The sequence below is a fragment of the Hibiscus syriacus genome, unplaced genomic scaffold, assembly GCF_006381635.1.
Source record: "Hibiscus syriacus cultivar Baekdansim isolate YM2019G1 unplaced genomic scaffold, ASM638163v2 tig00112217_pilon, whole genome shotgun sequence".
Lineage (NCBI taxonomy): Eukaryota > Viridiplantae > Streptophyta > Magnoliopsida > Malvales > Malvaceae > Hibiscus > Hibiscus syriacus.
The window spans coordinates 468,176-494,126 of record NW_024063270.1 but is presented as its reverse complement, the minus strand read 5'-3'; the positions used below and the strand labels follow the sequence as shown (position 1 = coordinate 494,126).

Sequence of the window (25,951 nt, the reverse complement as noted above, 5' to 3'; positions counted from 1 at the left end):
TTGGAGGGATTACTATGGTTTTTGATAAATATTTTATGGGAGGGTGTTGTTGGAGGAAGTTATCGTTACCGTTACTGCAGGCTCCTCTGCTTTGTGGTCAGGGCCTTACTTGGTGTGTTGGTGGTGTATGGTTATGGGGAACCTACACATTATGGTGTGTTTGGTTGGATGGATTAATATGGTTTTTGAATAAAAATATGTTTTGAATTGCCAGTTTTTTAAAAGAAAATATATGCACCTTTTCACAGGTTTTGCGGGAACACACTAGATAACCTATTCTGATCTCCTGAACTCAGTCATCCGAAATATTTGTTTGAACTGAAAGCTCATTGTCCGTTACCATCTGAAATATCAGTAGGATTTCTGTTCAGCATAAAAATCTGTAAATACTTGAAAATAATAAGGATATGTATTTTTATCAGTATCTGCACGTTCTTCAGCATCATCTGGTAGTTCTGTATTACTGATCTTTTCGAAGCTCACTCTATTACTCATCTTTTCAGGTTAAAAGAATTGTACCAGTGCATCTATCGACTTCTGTAAGGGAGTTCTTCCGGCGTTGTTGCAGAGTATGGTATATGTGATTAGGGGGCATATAATTGTATTTTGATTTATATACGAGTCTGGAAATCTGTTTTATTTTTAAATAGCGACAACTGATTTTATTTGTTTACATGTGCTGATAAAAAGTTTTAAATTTTTTGCTATTTTTAAAGTGGGTCACTCCGGTGGCCCAAATGTGACACCCCGAATCAGATATGGTTACCCTTATCGGTCTGTGGGGTTACAAGGTATTCATTTCTTCAGATTTCAGCTAAAAAATAGTTAGAAACAAGAAGCCTGAATTTATTAGCATTTCGAAAAATTGGAACTACAGCTTCCCCATATCAGGGTGAAAACAATCCAAAAATCTCGAAGATTTAACGAACCCAAAGTTTCCCCTCTTGTTTTATCTACGTCACGGTAAGCAATAACCAAGAGCAAGAGAAAATCAAAAGAATGGTAGAAGCCAGATAATCCCCACAAGGTGCAGATACAATAGACTTCTTCTCATCACTAGCCTGACCAGGAGAATCAGAATATGCATCTGGCGGCGATGCCTCGCTTGCTTTAGTCTTGGACGGAGTCGGAGACATCCGGTCGTCCACTTCGTCAAGACTAGGCGTAGGGGCCGGTGCTAAGACCTTCCTCGGAGGGACAGCATATTCGGGAGCGTTAGATGGAGAAGGTAAAAATGAAACCGAGGCCACATCGATGAGATTGCTGATTTGCAGCACTGAATGGTCATAAGGTTTTGAAGTAACTTGTTTAACGAGTTGAACTTCAAGGTGAGATTTTGGAGGCGATGATGCTAAAACCACAAAACTCTTGCCCGTGTTCGTCATGTTCAAGAACCCTACCTGATTGCGTGCCTTCCCGGTTTGTTGGTAGAGCATGGTGAGAATCTTTGCTGTTTTGGACTGCTATTTGTTGAGCTTGGTTTCATCGTAATAATCGAGCACAACATGCACGCTGAACACCATCTTCTTCGTTTCCATGGTTTGGCCATAAAGTGAGCCCAAATTACCATTCGAAACAACAAGAACAGTGACAGTTTGCTTGCTTTTGATTTCGTTGGCGACGCCCGTTTCGTTCAACAAGTTGACGAAGTCGGAGAAGTCCGAGTAGTTGCTCAGTGTCTTGCCGATGTCTAACTTAGCGGTAATTTTACCCAAATAACACCCTAACAACAAAATATTACATGTCAGACACCCTTTCTCCAAATAATACCGATCTAGCATCCTTTCTCACAAAGCACAGATCATGAGGCGCACCTTCGCAGGGTTTCGCGCTTTGCTAAGAAATCTTACATGTGCAGGGAAGGAGCGGATCATGAGGCACGCCTTCCATTATTCACCAATAATTGCGCACTCCATTATTACCTGAGTCAACTCTCTAGATCACCCATCCTCCTCCCCTATAAATACCTCGAATGCAAACATCAAACCACATCAAAATTACTTTCATATTCTTAATTCTATCAAGCTAAGTAGATTTTGTTGTAGTTTTTAGAAGGTAAAATTATTTTTTTATTCTATTATATTTATTTTATATTTAATTATTTGATAAAATTTTATTGTACTAATTATTTTGTATTATTTTTTGTGGTTATAAAATGGAAGGCGGGATCATATCTCTAGATATTTTGCTGATACAATAACAATATTAAATTATGTTATTTAAATTATTGTGATTTTTTATTTTTTAGCATTAATTATATTTTAATTTGTACACTATTTATTTAATTAGGTGTATTTCAACTATTGTTTTTGTAGATATATGACTCTCAATCTTTCAAACTCTCAAACTCTCAAAATGAGGCGTATTTCAGCTAGTTTACTATAATGGAGAATTTTGGGAAGATAAAATCGGCTTTGTTTTCGCATCAAATCATTCAGTCAGAATATCCTTAAAGAGAAACATCATTTTTGAGGAGCTGATCACTAAAATTTCAAGGAAGGTTCATGTTAGAAGTACTAGAAGATTGTCCTCACTTCAGTACAGATTTTGAACTGCACTATTTTTGTTAACTTATACAACGTTCTAACTATCCAACGATGATGATGTTACTCTGATGGTTGATGCTCAGAATCAAAATTTAGACGTCGATACACAAATGTATGCCACATTTGTTGAAGTGTCTGTAGTTCGTGGTATGTTATTACTATTGGCTGGCTCAACAAGTTGATCAAGTTGACAACGCAACTCAAGTAATGTGTAATGATTTTAACTCGTTAATGGGAAATCCACATCTTGGTACCATCTCATCAAGTTCAATGGGGATACATTCATCAGCAACTTGTTACGATCTCCATCGAGGTGGTTCCAAAAACAATCCATATGACAACATCGCTTCAAGTTCAAGAGGAAGCATTCATCTGCCAATTTTTATGACCTGAATATAGATATGCCCTCGACATAACAATCTATTCAGTACCCATTTGACACGATGTCTACAAGTTCCAGGGGAGGAATTCAACTACGAGCTTCTTCGATATCAATATGGAGATGCATGTGATATAGCATTTAGTTCAACACCAATACTTCAAGTTCAAGGGGAAAACATTCAACTACCATCTTGTTCAACCTAAATATTGGTATCACAAAGGAACCATAATCTCCACCAGAAGAACCTTTTCGTGAGCCAGATGTAGATGGTACTGAGACTGGACTATTTGTTAAGCTAGAATCACCACAGTTCAATATAGACTCCAATGATGATGATGTAGATGAAGTTCCACAAATACGGTACACATGGAACCTCCAATACACATGTATAAAGCTGATTATAATGCAATGTGCAAGCCAGAATTTGTGGACATGCCTAATGGTAGTGACTACGGATTTAACTCATGAATCAATGATGGTGAGTTATATATCAGAATAGAGTTTCCATCCAAAGAAGAAGCGATGATTGCAATTAAGAATTACAACATTTGTAATTCTGTTCACTCCAGAGTCGACCAATCCACCACCGAAAAGTATGTCTGCTATTGCGCCCAATGTGATAACGTATGCAATTGGATGATTCATGTACCAAAGAGGAAGACGAAAAACAACATATGAGAACTAACAATATACAAAGTCCTCATACATGTTGTGCTAGAGGGATCAACCAGGACCATCCCAACTTGGACTCCGACACTATATGCCAAGCTATCATACCCATGGTTAAAGCAAGCTCCCATATAGCTATTGCGCTGCTGATTTCAGTTATACAATCTCAATATGAGTACACCGTCTCCTACAAGAAAGCATAGAAGGCAAAGTAGAATGCCATTAAAAAATTTCACGGCGAGTGAAATTCATCTTACAATGAACTACCAAGTTGGTTTAGGGTAGTGCGCAGACTGAATTTTGGGATAATAGTGGACTTTGAAACTTGCCATGCATACCACAATGATCGAGTGTTTCGTGGCGATGCCAATTCTACCGGTTTTTTTGGACTTACCCACAATGCATTAATGTTGTGAAATATTACAAGCTCATGATTCAAATTGATGGGACATTCTTGTATGGAAAATACAAGTAAGTTTTGTTATTGGCAGTTGTCCAAGATGGTAATCACAACATTCTTCCTGTTGCTTTTGCCCTTGTTGAAGGAGAATATACAAATTCTTAGACATTTTTCATCAAAAACTTACGCTTACATGTTATCACGAGGGGAAAAATATGTGTCATTTCAAATCGCGGAGCTGGGATGAAAGCATCAATTGAGTCTTTGGGACCAATTTGGCAGCCACCTTATGTCCAACATCGATATTGTATCTGACATATTGTTGCAAATTATCATGGAAAGTTCAAGAAGAATATTGAGCGCCAATTACTTGTGTGCATGAGTATGTCATATTGTCTAATTTCATTTCTCAATCATTTTCATTTTTTATGGGAACTTAACAATAAGTACTACATTTGGCACTCATGTTACGAACTACTACCTCAAACGTTTGAGTCCATGCTTCAAGATTTGCAAAGAAAAAATGAGTAAGGGTACAATTACATCAGCCTCATAAACAAAGAAATGTGGATAAATGCATACGATGGTGGTATCAATATAGACACATGACAACTAACTTGGCTGAGACTATCAATTCAACCTTAAAGGGGGGCTCCATTTACTAGTAACAACTTTGGTTAAAACGACTTATTATTGTTTGGGAGCACTTTTTTTGCAAATCTTAGGGGACAAGCTCTAACTTGGATGCAAAAAGACCATACTTATCACTCATGATTAGTTGCAGATCTACAAAAAATAATTGTTGCATCAAAAGGAATATTTGTAACAAGCTTCTCTCGAACCCATAAATTATTTCGTGTCACAGAAATGCCACGACCTCTTCAAGGGATTGAAGTTAACTCGTTCAGAAGTAATCTACAAGACAGGTGGTGTAACCGTTGGTTTTTTCAAGCTTTGAAGTATCCATGCTCCCATGTCATAGCAACTTGCTCTTGTACCCGTCAAGACTATAATCGTTTTGTGGATCCCGTATACCGACTTTTATATGTATTTAAGTTATATGAATTTGAGTTCCCTCTATAGGTAATGAGAAAGACCCATATGAGGTTCAAAATTGACTTCCGATTGTAACAGATCTATCCTTATTAAGGGAGGCAGGTTGTCCATAATCCACTCGAATTCATTGTGATATGGATATTCGAAAGACGTCCAAAGAAAACAAAAGATGTGGGCATTGTAGAAACCTATGCCATAATAGGAAAAAAATATTCATATCTTTTATCATCATGTAACCGTTGATGCTGTGATAATGTAATTGTTGTTTATGAAGACTCAGTTTTTTTTATTTCATGTTCGTTTACTTTTAATTAATGTTCTACTCAAGTAATGGACTACTCAAGTGAAAATTAAATAAAAACATTACAAACTAAATAATAAAAACAATAAAAGTAATTAAATAGAAACATTAAATACAAACGTTATAATTCAAACAATTAAATAATAAAAACATTAAGAAACAAAATAAATAAAAAGTCCATAATTAAATAATAAAAACATTAAGAAATAAAATAAATAAAAATTCCATAATTAAATAATAAAAAAATTAAGAAACAAAATAAATAAAAAGTCCATAATTAAATAAAAACATTAAGAAACAAAATAAATAAAAAAGTCCATAATTAAATAAAAACATTAAGAAACAAAATAAATAAAAACAAGTCCATCAATGTATGCGTCTTGAAAGTGTTCCACATGACGGTGGATGTCTATTTCGGTGAAGATTTCTTCATATAAGTTGGTTTTCCTCCTCACTCTCATCATCATCAGCAGCAGCAGCAGCAGTAGTAGCAGCTACATTTTGTTGATTAGGGATGTATGATGGTGTAGCACCTCCATAGAATAAGAACCCTGGAGGTGTACGACTAACCATCCCACCGTTCATATAAAATTGTGAAAATTGCGATAACATTGACATCGATGAATACGAAAACTGAGCAGGAGGTGTCTGTGTCTCTGGTGAAAAATCACCTGCCAAATAAGCAGCATATGAATACCACGCTGGTTTTATAAGCATAAGAGTATATCCTATAGGAGGTGTTATAAAACCCGATGGTGGTGGCATCTAAAATGGCTATGGTGGCATCTGAAGCACATGCTCTCCGTCCACGAGCCGGGGGATGATGATGATGTGACGGTGGATTTTTTTTTCGATGTTGACGAATGTTCCCACCTCGTGCTTCCTTGAAAACTAGGAACGACTTCCCGTTTATGTTGAACCACTGATAATAATCATCTGCAACCAAATAATGATCTATATAAATCGGTTCCCTACGGGGAATGCGTCCACGTCAGTCTTTCCAGATCATTACCCACTCGTTGTGCTTCATTAGCCAGTGTACTTTTTTTCCCTGTCTATCGATGTTATGTATATTGTCGAGATTCCTAGGTGCTTCGGGAATAGATTGTGCGAAACCAAATTGGCGAAGCACGCGATCAATAGGATGTCACTTGATAATAGCATAACATATCAAAGGGATCACCACCATCCATACATCTAATGGGCTACTCAAGTGAGGTGGGATGCAACGCCTCATTTCTTTAGTAGAATAAGGATCCCATTGAAACTAAAACAAATATATATAATTAGTATCAAAATAATAATCTAATTATATAACGATAATTAAAGGTAAATAATAAAATTTAAATACATACCTCTGTATCAGCCTTTTGAACAATGAGCATCTGAATTTCTTCCAATTTGTCCGATATATCGCGATGATCTTTCCTTATAGAAGACCATCTATTTAGTGTAAAAAAATTCATTATATACTCAAAAAATTATTTATATACAAACTCAGTATTGAAATTACCTCAACAATAACGGAAAGACTAATGAGTTTTTCATGACCGAACATAAAAAGGGCATGTGATACCACACCCATGATTGTAGAAGAAGGAGACATCCACCGATAACATTTTTTTGATAATCAGTTGGTCGACACATTTCTCTATACAGAGATGCCAAAACTGCGGAGCCCTAACTGAATGAGCCGACAACTCAAAAATCTGCGAGATGGCGCAACCACATACAATGAACTTGCTTGTGAGATTTATCATGCATCATGATCCCTCCTATGAGTTGCAATATGCAAGCCCAAGCAAATATTTGAGCTTGTTCCTCAGAACGGTCGTCACTTAACCGTAAAAAATTTCTAGCCAACCACGATAACAGTATTAGACCACAGTTGAAATTAGGCGAGATATCTCGAAGATACTCCTCGTACAAGGAATGCCAATCACCATCCACTATAGCAGAAATAACATCCCCATCTACCTAAAGCCCCAAATGTAAGGAAACATCCTCCAGTGTAATAGTGCACTCCCCACACTGAAGATGAAATGTGTGTGTCTCTGGTTTCCACCTCTCAATCAGTGCAGAAATAAAAATGGATTCAAGGTTACAGTGCCCTTTATATTTCGCTATGTAACTGAATCCAACCTCATCTAAATACGGTCAGACACGACTCGATATCTCTAATTTAGCGTTACGAATAAATGGATCTAATAAATGATCATTTACCTATTTAAATAAATAGTATACAAATTAAATATAAACTAATACTAAAAATAAATGAATAAAACATTCACAATAAATAGAATAACATAATTTAAAATTATTATCGTATCGACAAAATGACTCGATATATGATTAATATATGATTAACATCTAAACGCAGTAACCCGCCTGTCATTTTATAACTGCAAAAAGTAATAAAAAAACTAGTACAATAAAATATAATAAAATAATGAACTATTAAATAATTATAATATAATAAAAAAAATTAGCTTCTAAAAAACAATAATTATACTTACTTAAAACTTGAGTGAACGATATATAGAAGGAAGAAATAGAGTGTTTTTTGTGTTGTATGAGTATTGGATGAGGGGGTATTTATAGGGGGGCCTTGGGCGGTGTTTAAGGCAGGACAGTTGGGATTTAAATGCAAGGTGCGGATGACGATTCACGTCTTCCGCCACGTGTATGATTCCTAGTAAATGTGCTCTTCATGATCCGCGTTTTATCAGAAAGGTTGCTAGATCATTAATACTTAGAGAAACAGTGTCTGCCATATAATATTTAACTATTAGGGTGATTTTTGGATAAAATTGTTTAACTTAGCAACGACAGAGGCTAATAAGGGAAACAAAAGGCTAAAGAAAAAAGAAACATATGTAGAAGACATGGGGAACCTTTTTTGTTTGTTTGTAACAGTAGCGGATGCACTAAGCCTCATAGTTTATTTTGGAAAATTGATTAAATTTAGCTTAATGTGTTAAGTAAAAAAGAAAAAAAAATTACAAACTTTGTAATTTGAGCAATATGAAGTTGGTGGTGTTTCAGACAAGGATGCGAGAAGGGGTTTATATACAAAACATGGTGATACCAACTCAAGCCTATTATTGGCAGGTTTGAGTTTATTTCGACCAAATAAGTGGGATTTCAGTTTTGGTCAGAGAAACAAAGTGAGTAGGTAGTAATGTGTGGGTACTTTTCATTTGGTAAAAACCAAATGCCCGTTTGTTCCCACACCGGTTAGTGAATATAACATTCGAGTTATTTCTCAATTAAAATTATGTGATGAAGATATTATAGATGATACTATTTTGTTAATTAGGAAAAAATATTTTTAGTTGACATTTTATTTTTTAATGATTGAGCAAATGTAATACACTATTAATAAAATATCACGAGTCTCGTTCTACCAACTATTTTACCTTCCCTAAGTGAATGTGACATCTCATAACATAAAAATAAAGATTACTCTAACAATTGGGATCTTGATAATGGACATGTCTATAGACTATAGTCATGTTCACTGTCGAAGATATGAAAAAGATGGTAATTTTAAGAATATTTACATCCACTAAAAATGAGATTATAAAAATGATACGAGTGATAAAAAATCAATTAATAAAGTAAATTAATTTTCATGTGGGAGACTTGCTCCAAAGGCAAATTAATTATTTGAACATCAACAACTAAGATAAATTATGAATCTATTACTAAAATGAATACTTTGTGATATATGTGAGTTCATACTTCATACACTCTTCTTATGGACCATTTAGATATTTTATAATTTTAATTGATGCATCAACTAGATGGTCATATGTATCTTTGTTATTAACCCACAACTTGTCCTTTGCAAGATACTTGTTTAGTTAATCAAATTACGTGCATATATTTTAGATTTTTTTCATAAAGATGATTCATATGGACAATGCCAGTAAATTTACATCTTAAGCTTTTAATGACTATTCCATGTATATTGGAATAAATGTTGAACATTTTATAGTTCATGTTCATATATAAAATGATCTTAGTGTGTCGTTTATCAAACGACTTCATTTAATTAGAATATCATCACTTATGAAATCAAAATTTTAAAATTTTTTATTTAGAGCTCGAGGATTGTCAAAGAATTTTTCTCGAATTCATTTCCTCTTTATTCAGTTTTCCAATTCGTTTTTTCCCATTTCTGTACTGTTTCTCCACACTACCCTTTATTTACCCGACCATCCTCAAAATCTCTTTCACATAGCAGAGTGAAAACAAACAAAAAATTCAAAGATTTAATGACCCAAAATTTCCGCTCTTGTGTTACTACTCAAACCATCGTAAGCAGTAACCAAACACAAGTGAAAATCATAAGAATGGTAGAGGCCAGATAATCCCCACAAGGTGCAGATACAGCAGACTTTTTCTCATCACTACCAGGAGCATCAGCATCAGCAACGGGCGGCGAGGTGTCGCTTGCTTTACTCTTCGATGGAGCCGGTGATAGGACCTTCCTCGGAGGGGGAGCATATTGGGGAGCGTTTGCTGGAGCAAGTGAAACCGAGGCCACATCGATAAGATTACTGATTTGCAGTACTGAAAGATCATAAGGCTTTGAAGTAACTTGTTTAACGAGTTGAGCTTCAAGGTGAGCTTTCGGAGAAGGAGATGCAAAATACACGGTTCCATTGCCGGTGTTCGACATGTTCAAGTACCCTACCCGATTGCGGGCTTTCCCGGTTTCTTGGTAGAGCGTGGTGAGAATCTTAGCTGTTTTGGAATGCGATTTGTTGAGCTTGGCTTCATCGTAATAATCGAGCACAACATGCACGCTCAAGACCATCTTCTTTGTTTCCATGGTTTGGCCATATAGTCCACCCAAATTGCCATTCGGAACAGCAAGAACGGTGATGGTTTGCCTGCTGTTGATTTCGTCCGCCACACCCGTTTCGTTCAACATGTTGACGAAGTCGGAGAAGTCGGAGTAGCTGCTCAGGGTCTTGCCAATGTCTAAATTAGCATCGCCAGAAGCTAGTAAGAGAAACAAAAAAGTAAAGAAAAATGCAACAGCTGGAGAAGACATTGAAAACTTATTTTCTTTTTGTTATTTGAGAAAGATGAAGTTGTTGGTGTTTCAGAGAAGGATGCAAGAAAGGGTTTATATACAAAACATGGTGATACCCATTCAAGCCTAATATTGGCAAGTTTGAGTTAATTTCGACCAAATAAGTGGGATTTCAGTTTAGGTCGGAGAAACAAAGAGAGCATACAGTAAATGTGTGGGGTACTTTTCATTCAGTAAAAACCAAATGCCGGTTTGTTCCCACAACCGTTACGGAATATAACTCAACAATATTTTGAATTATTCTCTATTCAAATTATGTGGTGAAGATATTACAAATGATGATCAATCGAAAAAATATATTCCACCTTTTCTACTAATAATGTTATCTTTCATGTAGGTTCAATCCTCCATGGAAGCAAGATAGGTTTTAAAGTGTACTTAAAAAAATGTTGTCTTTCATACACAATATCGGAAAGAAATATTTGAAGTTAATATCTTGTCTTTTATGACTAATAAAAAGTTGGACAGAAAAGGAAAACGATTTGATTTTGGGAAATTCTCTAACAAGTAAGACGTCATTAGAGCCATTAAAAGACTGAATGATTTCTATTTGTACGTATATCGATTATTTATTTCCTTCGCAAAATTCTAGGGGAGATCATATTGGAGGGAAGTTCGTAAAGTAAGGGATGAAGAAAATGGGAAACGTGAGAACAATAAGGTAGCTCAACAGTCATCTAAAAAATGGAAATAACTAACGATGTAATAGTCAAGCAGGTAGGGGGAGAATTGTAATGATATCGGAGAGCAAAACAAGCTGAATAGGAAGGACCTGAAGACAATCTAGGGTCGAAGATGAATTATGGAAGCTGAACAAATCTCTAATTAGCACAATGGCGACTGTGTCTAGCATTGAAAAAATGACGGAGATGTTACATAGTTGGGGACTTGGTAAGCTAAAGAAAGTATGGGAGGACAAAGGTTATTGATCAAAGTACCTAATGAGAAGTTTCTCATGTTACTGAAGGAACATAATTGACCCTTCTTAAGAAAATCTTCACTAAAATAGAGAAATGGACATAATCTTTTCAATTACCTGAAAGAACAACATGGGTGGAGGTGTCAGGAACCCCTCTTCAATGTTGGATCATATGATTTTCAAAAGGATAGCTGAATTGTGGGGCATTGAGAGAAAACGCAAATCAAATACACGGGTTGTCACACCCGGGTTAAAAATTTTCTTAATTTTATTTTTAGGATTAAATTGAAAATTTGGTAACATTCGGGGACCCAAATTGAAATTTTAAATAAATTAAGGACAAATTTATGAATTATGAAAGACTCAAGGACCTATGACATGATTTTTTCCATTTCCTTTAAATTGGGTTTAAAATACCCCAAAATCAGAAATCTTCCCCATTTGGAAACCTTAGTTTCTCTCTCTCTCTCTCTCTCTCTCTCTCCAATTTTCCTTTTTGGGTATTTCTTCTCCAAGAATCTTTCAACGTCTTTTTACCGACGACTGTTACTCCGTTTAGTGCACCGCCCAGACCATTAGATTCTTTGTGTCGTTTCTAGTACATCAGTGTTCACCTTGTCGTTAGTGTCGTCAGTGTGCGGAGGGGTGAAGGATAACAAATTCTCAATGTTACCGAATCAAACTCTTCGCCATTCATCACTGTGGTCCGTTTTAAATTTTTCGACGTACCGAGTCTGATTTTTTGGTCCGTTCCACCAAATTCTGACCCCAAAAGCCTTGAATCAAACCTATTAAACCAAAAATGCTTAGTATTTTTAGCATTTATGCGATTTTATTTGGGGTTTGATTATGAAATTAATATGAGATTATATTTTCATGAAAGTGCTCGTATTCCCTTGATCGAGGGCCGACTAGGTCCAACTTTTCCCATTTAGAAGATCCGTACAATCCACATTATTCGAGAGCTACTCGTAGGATTATGTAAATAGCTGAATTAAAGTTTATTATTTATAATGTTAAGATTTTTATTCAGTCATTCTGACTCTTACGATATAGCACTGCCGCTGACCGTGAGTGGCATCGAATATAAAGCAATTGAAGTAGAGAGCATTTAACCATTTTTCTAAGCATTTTAGTTGCATTAGTAGGGAGTGAGAAGTAGTTTTCAACCTTGGATCCTGATTTTTCCAAAACTATGGAGATTCTTATGGCTTCATTGAAGCTAGATGGTTAGAGAATGCGAAACTAATTATAGAATTTGAACCCCATGTAGCTCTAAATTGGACTAGAAACTCGCTACTCAGATCTTGACAATGGTGGAAGGCTTTCGAAAAATAGATAAGTTATCCTGCCCAATTTTTGTGAAGCAGCTCCCATACAAGAGAGCAAAATGGAATGTCTAATCATTTAGCAAAGCAAGGGTTATATAGACAAGATTTGTTCAAAGTATTGTGGTAGCTGAATGTATATGTTAAAGTCATATTAGGGATCCCAAAGTTCCAACTGTTTTATTTGTATGATTATAGTGTGGAGGGTTTTTGGATTAGGAGTTTGATTCAGCCTGATTTAGGGAGTACTCTTTTCCTTCATTAAGTTTAGGGACGTTTTCAATGAGACTTACAATCTAGGCTTAGAATCGTATGATCTAATTTAATAAAATCACATTTCTTAGAAGAAGAAAAAAACCATTGTGAAATGATGTAAAAAAATGGAGACAAATTTTGTTTACAAAAATGACGAAAATGATTATGACATTGTTGATCCAACTCAATTGAATGTTGCTAATTTTTTTTCACAACCCTTGAAGTGAACGATTAAATTTTTTAATTTATTATTATTCATTTATTTATTTTTATGAATAAAATTTTATATCAGTTTATTACTTTGTTAAACATAATGATTCCTATTTTTTAAAAACTTTTGTTTTGAATATCCATATACATATCTATGTGATATTTCTTTATATTATCTATCAAGACTACGATTACTTCTCCTACACAATCTACAATAAATATTGAAGACTGGTATTTAGTACATAATGCAACTACTTATACCATACATAAGCATAAGAAATATTGTTCTTACTTAAAAATGCAAAAGGATAATGTAAGAACTATATTTAGAAGTACAAAAATCATAGAATATTACGGTAGAAAAATATATTATTATCGAATGAAACTAATTTAAAATTGATGATATGTTATACTCTATGAAGTCTCAAAGAAATTTATTAAAAAAATTTGTTGAAATGGATATCATCAATAAACATCCATAAAGATAATTATATTTCTATAACTATCTTTGAAAGTGTATCGACACATAACATAAGGTCAAAGCAATAAACATAATAAAAACATTCCACAAACAGTTAAGTAATTATAACCCAAAATACCATCCCAAGAAATTAATTAACATTCAAATCTACTTGCTATTTCACTATCTCTAACAAAGAGCAAGAGTAAAAAATAAATCTTCTTGACCACCGATGCTAGTCAACAAAGCTCCTACGCTACTGCAACGCTCCCCAACGAGGGACTAAGCTATCATGGCTGATCAAAAATAGTGGAGAAAAATATTTGGAGGTAAATAGTAAAACCAGATATTTGTTACCAGAAAATCATATAGAGTTCCTCACAACATTACCTCTTGTCATAAAATAATAGAACGTAAAATATTACCTATTGAAAGGAACCTAAGACCTCCAAAGTGGACCCAAAGAAAAAAAATCAGGTTAGAGACATTATCCTCCGAAGAGGAGCCCGAGTTAACTTCCAAGAGGAACTCATCAGAAATCAGAAACATGATGGAGATGTTGCCCTCTATAGATGATCCCATGAAGAATCATGATGGGGATACAATCCCATGTAGAATCATGATGGCGATACAATCACATTCAAAATCAGGATGGGGATATAATCCCATGCATAATCAGGACGAGAATATAATCCCATTTAGAATCTGGACTAGATTTCTATAAAGAATCAGGATAGGGATACAATCCCGTGCAAAATCAGGACATGGATACAATCTCATGTAGAAATATGAATGCATCAATGTGTAGATTTAAAATGATATAAAAATAATCAGAAACCAGTCATAACTCAAATATAGGTAACTAGAATGCATACATACGTACATATAATATCATACAGAAAAGTCAACGGCCTATGGAAATGACAACGATCAACGAAAATGTTAACGGTCAATGAAAAAGTCAACGATCATCGATCAATAGGTCGGGTCAACGATTTAAGGTTGGTTCAGAGTCAGATCGATTTCGGCAGACTAGTTCAGTAGTTTGAATCACCAAGAATAGTCTCACACATGCATAGTGGTGCGTGGGGGCGCGTGAAGGCATTTTTGGTGGCCGAAAAATTATCAAAAAATACATAAAAACATTTTAAGGCCTCAGGAGTTAATTACTAGGGTCGGTTTACGAAAAAGAACGTTAGAGAAGGGGGTTTTAACGAAATTCAAATTTATTTTCCTCTAAAAATGCCAAAGCCGATGAAAATAAAAAAAATGAGACCACCAGACGAATGGAGATGACGGGACGAGCACAATGGTGCCTACGGTGAGCACCACTGTAGCTTGTAAGATAGCGAAAATGAAAAAATTCGATGAGGCAATATAGAGAGAGATACAATTGAGAACTCTAGAAATAGGGGGAAATGAAAGTTAGAAACCAAAGTTGGTATTTGAATATTTTGAACTTGGGCTAATTACTTTAGAAGTCTCTATATTTTTAGGGAACCTCACAACGACACCGAAATTTTAAATGCTTAACTTTTATCCGTCATTTTAGGGTGTGATAAGTGTTCTAAAAGTTCTAATTGTTGAATATGATAGTTGCTTCATTTTGTCTGCATCCAATTGAAAAGCTATGCCAAGATAGAAGGGCATGTCATGATGCTTGCAAGAATATTGAGAAAAGAACGACATCTTGGTGATTGAAACCATAGAAAAATAAGAGGCCAACCAAGAAGTCAACCCATTGATCTTGAAACTTGTCAAAGAGCTTTATTTTTTAAAAATAATAATAAAATAAAGTTCTAGATTTAATCAATATTCATTGAACTGTTGATTTGTTTCAATTGTGAGCCTAAAGTAGGGGGCACCATTTTGTTTTATAATTTTTTTCATTCTAAACAGTAGAACAAAAACACTTTCAAACAGGATAATATCTCAAGAAAGAAAGAGGTCCTTGAAGTTAATGAGGCTTTATTTTCCTCAAATAAAGAAATAAGACCTTAAGTGATACAAGAGCAATAAAGACGTTCTCCGGTTTTAAAACAATAAAGTTTGAAATATCAGACTACTCAATAATAAATTTCTCACATTTCTTTGTGACATCATCAACATTAGTAATCGACTAGGAAGCAGAAGACCACCTTAATAGGAAGGACATAACTTATTTTGAGATTTTTTGATATCAAAGGTTAAAGGCATTTCTGTTAGAAGCATAGTCCATCTGGTTACGAGACCTCATAAAAAGAAACCCTCAAACTATTAGATAAGAATGAAAGGAGACATATGATGTTACTTCTATTGGCCCAAGTTGAGAGTACGAGTTGTTGATAAATGGCACAAGGATGATGCCATTCAAAGTCGAAAATTTTGGCGCTCAAGTAAGGATAGAGCCATGAAAGACACTCATATTGGGGCATTAAAAAAAACCCAGACCATGTTGAGATAATAATATTCAGATCAAGAAGTGAAAAGTGTCGTAATTGTCAAATAAATATTCATTATTCTCAAATAAAATAAATAAAAATGTAGTAAAGAGAAGAATGGTCGATCTGTAGGGACTAAGGACCTTCCAATGTTGAATTGTTTTGATCTTGTTTGAAATGAAAATAAATAAAAAAAGGGTTGTGAAATTAAAATAAAAGAAATCAATATTTTAAAGAAAAATAAAGCAATGTATATTTTTGAAAAGAAATCAAATAAATGAAAACAATCTCAATATTCTCATAAAAAGAGATTTTACCCCGGATACATACCAGTTACAGTCTACAAGGCCTAACCCTTGTAACTTACTTTTCTCTCCGGTGAAGCAATATTCCTAAGTATGTCTCCGGAATTCAGTAATTTCTTTAAAAAAACCATGGTTGTTGTCTTTAGCAACAATGCAACCTTAAGCGCTGGAAAAGCCCATGTTCGAGTTATGGTGTCTCAATGAGAATCGAACCCGATCTCAATTCACCTTAGCAATCTGCCACTAAATTTGTTCATATGAAGTTGAATTACAACCAACCGATTCTTCCTCCCAAAATGTAAACCCAAACACCCTTCTAATTAACGTCGACCTTTTAAAATGAGAATGTTAATATTATTAAATAAAATGTCGTTTGCCAAATCAAATTTTCAGAAAATCAAGATTGACATATAAATATGTTAAATGCTTTACAATTATCACAAGGAATTGAGGCATCACTAAGCCTTTGGCTAATTTAAAATTTTGCTAAGCATGATTGGATTCGTACTTAGCATTTTGAAAAAGAAAAATAAAAACATAAGTAAAAAATAAAAGTTGTAAAAATAATACCCGATAATTTTATAAAAAAAAAGTACATTCTCAAGCTTCACCCTAATAGGGTATTTATAGCTTAGAGAATTTTATAAGAGACAAACTTCCTAAAGGTAAACAAAATACTTAAAATAATAAAATATCCTATAAGGTAAATAACAAAAAAAAAATCTCAAATATTTGTTCCAAATTCAAACTTAAACTCTGAAATAATTTTGCTCCTTCGCCTTCTAGATTAAAGTTGACTGAACATTCTAAAAACTACTGCTGCTGCTGATTGGATTATTGGATTCTACCACGTCAAACCGTGTTGTGCCTCAGGTCGTGCCCATGTTTCCAGCCACGATTCTAGAAATAAAATAATTGTAGATTTTGCCCTCTTTACCGTTGATTATGGAAAATCAATTCCTGCACGAAAATAAGCACAACACTAAATTAGTAAAGTCAAACAAACAAAGATGAATAATTGTTAACAAAATAAAGAAAATTTTAATCACTCATCAAGAAGACATTATGATTGATTCTCGCCACTCGGAGTGTCAAGGGCAAAATATTGACAAGAAGAATTAATCATGAAAAGTAAACCATTCATGCATTAATTGGTCGTAGAATCTTGAAGAGACAATTTTGATAGAGCAATTAAGTCAGAGATAGAAAGTATGTCAAGGCCATATATATGACCGTAATTAATAATTTTTCAATGCATTTATGCTAAGATTTTGAAATGGGGAAGTAAAAAGAAAGGAGATGACAACATTGGATGATCATATTGTTCTTCAGAAAAGAATCTGGTGCAAGTAAATCAAGCCTTGGGGTACATTTTTTAAGGGCAAGAAGGACATGTTATTGTGAGCTAAGATTTGAGAAGAATCACTCTAGTGTGAAAAAGAAAAAAAGAGATTCAATCAAGACAAGAACGAGGGTTGCTCGAGCATCCATTTTTGGTAACTAATCAAGAAAGCATACATCAATTTCATTTTACATGAATTTGCATATGAACATCAAATATTCATTATATGCATTAAAACATAAAAGGAAAAAGCTTTGTTTTTCCTCTCATGAGGATATTCCCAAAGGAGTAAGGATATACATGAATTGCATTATTGCATTTATTTACACTTTTTCACCACTTATGAGGATACTCCCCAAGGAGTAAGTATATGCATAAATCACATTACCGCATTCATTCAGGCTGTTTCACTTCTTATGAGGACACTCCCCATGGAGTAAAAATATGCATGAATCACATTACCGTATTCATTTAGACTTTTTCACCTCTTATGAGGACACTCTATAAGGAGTAAGGATATGTATGAATCACATTACCACATTCATTTTAACTTTTTCACCTCTTATGAGGACACTTCCCAAGGATTAAGTATATACATGAATCACATTACCGCATTCATTCAGTCTTTTACACCTCTTATGAGGACACTCCCCAAGGAGCAAGGATATGCATGAATCGCATTACTGCATTCATTCAGACATTTTCACCTCTCATGAGAACAATCCCCAAGGAGTGATGATATCCATGAATCACATTACTGTATTCATGAGAACATTATTCAGACCTTTTGACCTCTTAAGAAGACTTTTCCCCAATAAGTGAAGATATGCATGACTCGTATTACCGCATTCATGGTTACATTATTCACATAAATACCATTATACACTCAATCATTTTTATAGTTTTTTCAACAACAAAAAATTAAAGATTCATGAAACGAAACTTCAAGACAAAAGTGATCTATTCCAAACCTCAAAGATATAAGGGTTAAAAAGTCACGAAAATCAAAGCAAACCTTGACTTCTACAAGAGAAATTGATTTTCAAAGATTTCTTGAATATTAAACTTTTAGGTTCAAATTTCAGTTTGCACTGACAAATTGTAATCTTTGATTTACAGATATGACCTACCTAAAGAGTAGTGGACCAGATCCTTTTTTCCATATTCAACCTACCTTGAAGAGCAGCGGAGCAAATCTACCTTGATCTTATCTACCCAAAAAAGAAACAGAGTAGATCATTCTTTTCTAGATTTGACCTATCCTGAAGTGTACCGGAGCAAATCTAACTCGATCTGACATACACTGAAGAACAGTGAAGCATATTCCCTTTTCTTTTCTCTAGTTTTGACCTACTTTGAAGAGCAATGGAGCAAATCTACCTCGATCAGACTTACCTTGAAGAGAAGTGGAGAAGATTAAATTCGACCTACCCTGAAGTTGTAGTTAAACATATTAACCTTTTTCGTAGATGTTAAAGATGCAATTCAAAACCGAACAGAAATTTGTGTATATTTGTCTTTACCCCATTCGTACTTACACAAGGATAATTGTAGATACTCTTTTTCATATGGAGTTTTTATTACAATCAAATTCGTTAAAAAATGAGTTTAATCCTTTTTTGAGATAAAAGATCATTTTTAGTCTCACATGGGAAATCATCATTTCCGAAGAAGAAAAAATAAGTAATAAATACTCAGATGTACTAATAAATGGTAATTATGTCTTTTATAGGTTCAACATTTCTAAGATTTGGATAAATTGAGTAAGTTGGTTTTCAAATTCAAAATAGGTAAATCATTGGATCGAAAGGTGGATGAACAAATTGGTAGAAGATCGAAGAAGGACAGTGGAGCTAAGGGAGTTGCATTCAAATGCGATAAAATTAGGTTATCTTTTACCTTTGTTTTATTCTTGTTTTCACAACAACGAGCAAAGAGAGACAATTATAATACCTAATTTTGTTTAGGCAATTCAAATCATTTTGAAAGTTACCAAAGAAAAATTTGAAGATCGTTGGCGTGAAAATTCCAAATTAGCTCGAGTTACATGGAAACAAATCCATATCGAATTAGTTCAAATTACACGTGAATAGATGGTGGGGGCTCTCAATTGATTAAATGATTATTTAGTTTTTAAATTCAAGAATGTTGAACTGCTTTGTGGATAAAGAGGTCAAGGGGCTTAAACCAAAAAACCAATTATTCAAAAAACCATTAAACCAAATCTAAAATTAAAATCCAAACAGTGTCCACTTGACAAATACCAAACCTAATTACAAACAAACCCATCATTAGATAACCTACTATATTTAATGGAGCCCACTTAGACCAGATTGACCCAACATCATGAAACCCTAGCTAGACTATGTTTCCAACTACCACTGCCTACCATACCAGTAACTGTTCACTGGTGGTCCCTCGTCACTAACCTTCCAATCCGTTAGTCGTACCGTTTAGAATTAATTATTATACGATTATAAGATTTTTTTAATTGTAACTTAATTATTAAAAAATAATTAATCATTATTAACGATTCGATTACATATTAATCTATAATTAACTTATTATAAATAATAGAAACTTATATTAAGTTGTTTATGTAAAAATACAATAAATTAGAAATTTAATTTATTAAAAGTTAACCAGTTTATTAAAATTCATAATTATAATCATAATATTAATTGTTAATAATCATTTTTAACAATTTAGTTAATCACTATTGATTAACGGTACAATTAATTAACTTGTTAAATATGTTGATTATACTGATTAATGGTTACAGTTATTTTTTTAACACACCTAGATTCCAAAGGTTTCCAAAAATACGTCACACGGCCGTACGCTTCCAGAATCGAGCCTCGTCAACAAAAAAGAAAATAGAAATGAGAAATAGAGATTTTTATTTTAGATTTTTTAGTTATTTTTTAAGTATGTAAAGGGGTTTATTCTACTTTGTAAAGGGAGGACAACCTTAGCCATTTTTAAAAGAAAAATCGGAACAATATTCCAGGGAAAAATAAGCAAAAAAACACGAATTTTTAAGAAGAGAGATCTACGAAAAGAGAGAAAAAGTTCCAAGAATCAATAGAAGTAAAACGCCAAAGCATCAAGACAGCAAGCGAGCCTTCAAATCTCAGGCGAACGAACGTTCAACGACGAATTTCTAGACTTGAAGAAGGTAATATACGTAGCTTTGTTTCTATGGTTGAGTTGGATGATTAAATTCAATGTTGGCTTTGTTTTTTATGGGATGAATTGAAATGATTAAAACCTTAATTACCTTTATTAAGTATGGCATGAAAATCGTGATATATGGTTTTGCATTCCCTGGTTAATTCGTTTAGAATCAAATGTGATTACATCTTTGCTTGGCCAGCATTTTTGAATTTCTTTTTCTTAATTTTGGCTGTTATGGTATTATTGTTAAATTGAACATTAGTCAAGCTTAATTAGTTTGCCAATAATCGTGATTTGATTTGGATTATTAATTGGTAATGAACGTGGCTTTTTCTTCTTTACATAATTGGTAGAAAATTCCATGGTTTAATGTGATTGAATTGACTATTAAGGTATTAATTAAATTAATTGAGAGGGTTAATTGATTTGGTTAGAGTCGTTTATGGCATTTGTTTACGTTTTCACTTCTATAGTTGATTAATAATTTGTTAATTGATTAAATTAATTTAAATTAAAATATTAGTGTTATAAGTTCATATTTGATTATGTTACTAATTAGTTTAATTAGGCTAATCGGCTTAATTGAATTATTAATTCACATAATTAGATTTTTTTTCTTATGTCATTAAGTCGGTTTAATTACGGTCATTTTTCGATTAACAATTTTTTTTAATAACTTATTAATTGTTTTTTATAAATGATTAACGTCACGAAATTCATTATTTTATTAATTGGCCTTAAGTTTGACACCTATACACCCTCATTAATTATCCTTATTCATAATTGGGCCTTAGGGAAATAATTTGGCGATTTGATAATTTTCTCTCTCTTGGTTTTAATTAAGAATTTAAATAATAATTTTGATGCATATTGTTGAAATTGGGTATGTTTGAATCAAATATTTTTTACTTTTTTCAGTAGTAATTTCAATCGATCAAATGTAATTTTTTGAATCGATGTTTTAAATTTTAATTTCAATTTTTGCAATTAAGACAACTGACAGATTAATTGATACCGAAAGGGCAGTACAAGGGCGCTAATCTTTCCTTGACTGTAACCGACTCTCGAACCCGATACATTTCTGGTAAAACGCAGATCAGGTGAGATGGTGTCCGATCCACCTAAATATTTTTAAAGTGATCGGTGGCGACTCTAAATCCATTATTTCAAGTCGAAGCCCAATTCTGGGCTCAACCGAAAGACGGCCGTGACAGAAGGGATTAGAAATGAATTTTAGAAATTTGTGGGGATTTCAAATCAAATAAAAGAGGATTTAGGTCTTTACCAGGTTCATTCGTTGGTATCGCTGAAGTAGGGAGGTCAGAGAGAGCCATCATCGATGAACGGTGACCAACGAAACTTTGGGATTTTTAAGATTGGTGGCCATGGAACCTTGAGAGAGATGAGATGTTTTTTTTTTAAATTTGATTAGGGTTTTCAAATGAAAATAAATAAATAAATAAATAAATAAATAAAATGAGGTCTTTAAGTTTGGGCTCACGTGTAGAAAAAGAATAGGGGAATTCGTTCTTAAGCCATTGATATTTTGGCGCGTATTTATATTATGGTTCCTAATCTTGTTTGTTTTTATTTTAGTTAAAATTTCTTGTACTAATTATGTAAATTTTACTTTGTCTTTTTCTTTAATTTTCATAAAGTTTAGGGTACAATTATGTTTATGCCACTAAAAATTAGTCGTGTTTTTATTTTTGGTCACTAGATTCATTTTTAAATTTGTTTTAATTTGAATATTTTATTTTCATTTATTTCTGTTTGGTTACTGTTTTTCTATTTATGTTTATTTAGATTTAGTCCTTAAATCTTTTATTTTTTTATTTTAGTCCTTTAATTAATTTTGTTATTAATAAATAAAAAATAGTATTATCAATTTATTGGCATATCAATTCATTTTTCAATCTTTTAAATTTATGCCTTCTAATTTATTGTATTTTAATGTAGTCCTGGTTCTATTGCTTAGTTTTAGATTTAATCCTTATTACATATTTAGATTTTAGGGTTTAGGGTTTAAAATTAGACTCTTTACAATTTAGTCCTTAAACTTCTTAATTAGGTGAATAATTCGATTCGGTCCACACATTAATGCATGAGGTTCCAAATTGATTATTCAATTGTCATAATTAATTAGGATTAATAATTAGAACCTCCACTTTAATTTAATTTCACTTTATAGTCCTTTAATTTAGGAGAATCTTGATTTGACCTTCACATTAACGTCTGAGGGTGCATTTCAAGTATTCAATTTAATAATTGATTAAAATAAATTAGGATTAATATTAAAGCCTATATTTTTAGATTTAGTCCCCTAAATTCTTTAAATTTCATAATTTGATACTCTAAGTTAGAAAATTGCCTCAATTAATCCACTAGTATAATTAGGTTTAATAATAAATTGTTTGATTACATTTGATTTTAAAATCAAGACAATGTTAATTTATTAGGAGATTTATAGTGTATTTTCTATCTTTGCTTAGGGGTGACCACTATTAATCCCCGAAGTAAATTGACATCATTTTCAAAACCGTGCATCTCATTTTTAAATAATTAAGGCAATGTCCATTTATTTGGATCAAACGAAGCTTCCGCTTGTGCCTGGGGTGGTCATTATTGGTCTTGGCAATTCAACATCTTTTTTTTTTTAAATTTTGTATACATAGTGGATTTTAAAATTAAATAAAATTTCAAACTCACAATTTCCAATTTTAAAATATAAGGTAATTGACTAGGTACGAATTTTGGGAGCTGTGAGTGTGTTAATATTTTCTTACGCCTAACTGACTCTCGAACCCGATTTTTGATTTCGCAGACTAAAATTAGGTATTTTTGATAAAACAAAAATGTTTTATTAAAATTATCTGCACCTTAAAAAACAACCCATAAATTTTCATAATCATTTTCAAACTACGTCGATAATCGGTTTTCCGCCCAATAATTGGTTGCGACAAGAGCTCTCAAGGAGTCGGCAGCAGGTTGTGGGGGGGGGGGTATTAAGAGACAACAACAGTAACCTAAAAGTGATCATCTCAGGGCCTGTTGAAGCATTGAATTCGGATCTAACGGATTTGGCAGCAATTAAAATAGCGATGGAACTCTTCCTGGCAATTGGATGGTATGGTATTTGGAATTTGGTTGTAGAATCAGACTCACAAACAGTCTTGAATTGGATTGGCTCCATGACCTTGAGACCCTGGCGATGGTGGGATCATATTGACGAGATTAATAGCTTATCGAAAAAGATTCCACGCGTTAAATTTGTATTCGTTTCGAGGGAAGGGAATGTCTTGACAGTTCAGCTTGCAAAACAAGGATTGTCCCGTCTTAATCTATTCAAAGCTCGGTGGGATTAATTGCAGTCGGTTGGCCTCGTATCCTCTGGCAAGAGTTAATGGCCTTGCAGCGCATGGTGGTTGCTCTGTCGATAGATTGAGCTAATTCGGAAGGTTTTCAACGAGACATTTTTTTTAATAATTATCTTCCTATGGAGAAAAAATCAATCAATATAAAGAATATAAAGAAAAGGGAGTTTCCGAATTCATTTCCTCTTTTATTTAGTTTTCCAATTCGATTTTCTTTTCTTTTCTGAACTGTTTCTCCTCACTCTAATCTCTCTTTGTTTACCCGACCATCCTCAAAATCTCTTTCACATAGCAGAGTGAAAACAAGACAAAAAATTCAAATATTTAATGAACCCTAAGTTTTTCCTCTTGTTTCATCCACTCAAATCATCGAAAGCACTAAACAAGCGCAAGTGAAAATCATAAGAATGGTAGATAAAAAATAATCCCCACAAGGTACAGATGCACCAGACTTTTTCTCATCACCACCTGCAGGAGCGTCAGCATCAGCATCAGGCGGCGATGCCTCGCTTGCTTTAGTCTTGGATGGAGACGGAGACTTTCCGTTGTCCACTTCGTCAAGACTAGGTGTAGGAGCCGGTGCTAGGACCTTCCTCGGAGGTGGAGCATATGCGGGAGCGTTAGCCGGAGAAGATGAAACCAAGGCTACATCGATAAGATTATCGATTTGCAGCACTGAAAGGTCATAAGGTTTTGAAGTAACTTGTTTAACAAGTTGAGCTTCGAGGTGAGAGTTCGGAGATGAAGATGAAAATATCACTGTACCATTGCCGGTGTTGGTCATGTTTAAGAACCCTACCTGACTGCGGGCTTTCCCGGTTTCTTGATAGAGCGTGGTGAGAATCTTTGCTGTTTTGGAATGCGATTTGTTGAGCTTGGTTTCATCGTAGTAATCGAGCACAACATGCACGCTCAAGACCATCTTCTTTGTTTCCGTGGTTTGCCCATAAAGTCCACCCAAATTACCATTCGCAACAGCAAGAACAGTGACGGTTTCCTTGTTGTTGATTTCATCCGCCACGCCCGTTTCGTTCAGCATGTTGACGAAGTCGGAGAACTCCGAGTAGCCGCTCAGGGTCTTGCCAATGTCTAAATTAGCAGCGCCAGAAGCTAATAAGAGAGACAAAAAGGTAAAGAAAAACGCATCAGCTGGAGAAGACATTGGAAACTTATTCTTTTTTTGTAATTTGAGAAAGATGAAGTAGTTGGTGTTTAAACATTGGTACAAGAAAGGGTTTATATACAAGACATGGTTATACCAGTTCAAGCCTATATTGTTAAGTTTGAGTTTATTTCGCCCTAAAAAGTGGGATTTCAGTTTTGGTCAGTTAAACAAAGAGAGCAGATAGTAAATGTGTGGGTGCTTTTCATTTGGTAAAAAAACAAATGCCGGTTTGTTTTCACACCGGTTCAGGGACTTGACTTACCAAATATAGTAAATTACCAATCTGTTAAAGCCCTTAAACTTCGATCTACAAATCATATCCTGCTATAAAGTCTATATCTTGGCTCTTCATATATCTATACTATACTATTAAAGTAAATTGCATTCAATTATACTGGATATTCATAGTTGAGAATATAGATGTACAAAACTCATCAAGTCACTTTAGTAATAAGGGAATATTGTTTTTTTTTAAATATTTTAAGTTCGAACAGTTGTGTCTATAGGTTATGTGTGCATTGTTAATTTATTAAAA

The 25,951-nt window shown here is 33.9% G+C and overlaps 1 protein-coding gene across 1 annotated transcript; it reads right to left on the bottom strand.

The window, feature by feature from the left end:
* Positions 1–24,612: 24,612 nt before the first annotated feature.
* On the bottom strand, positions 24,613–25,413 carry LOC120175871 (fasciclin-like arabinogalactan protein 14). The gene has a single exon (XM_039182423.1). The coding sequence runs from the start codon at positions 25,411–25,413 to the stop codon at positions 24,613–24,615; it is 801 nt and encodes a 266-aa protein (XP_039038354.1).
* Between the last annotated feature and the right edge of the window lie 538 nt (positions 25,414–25,951).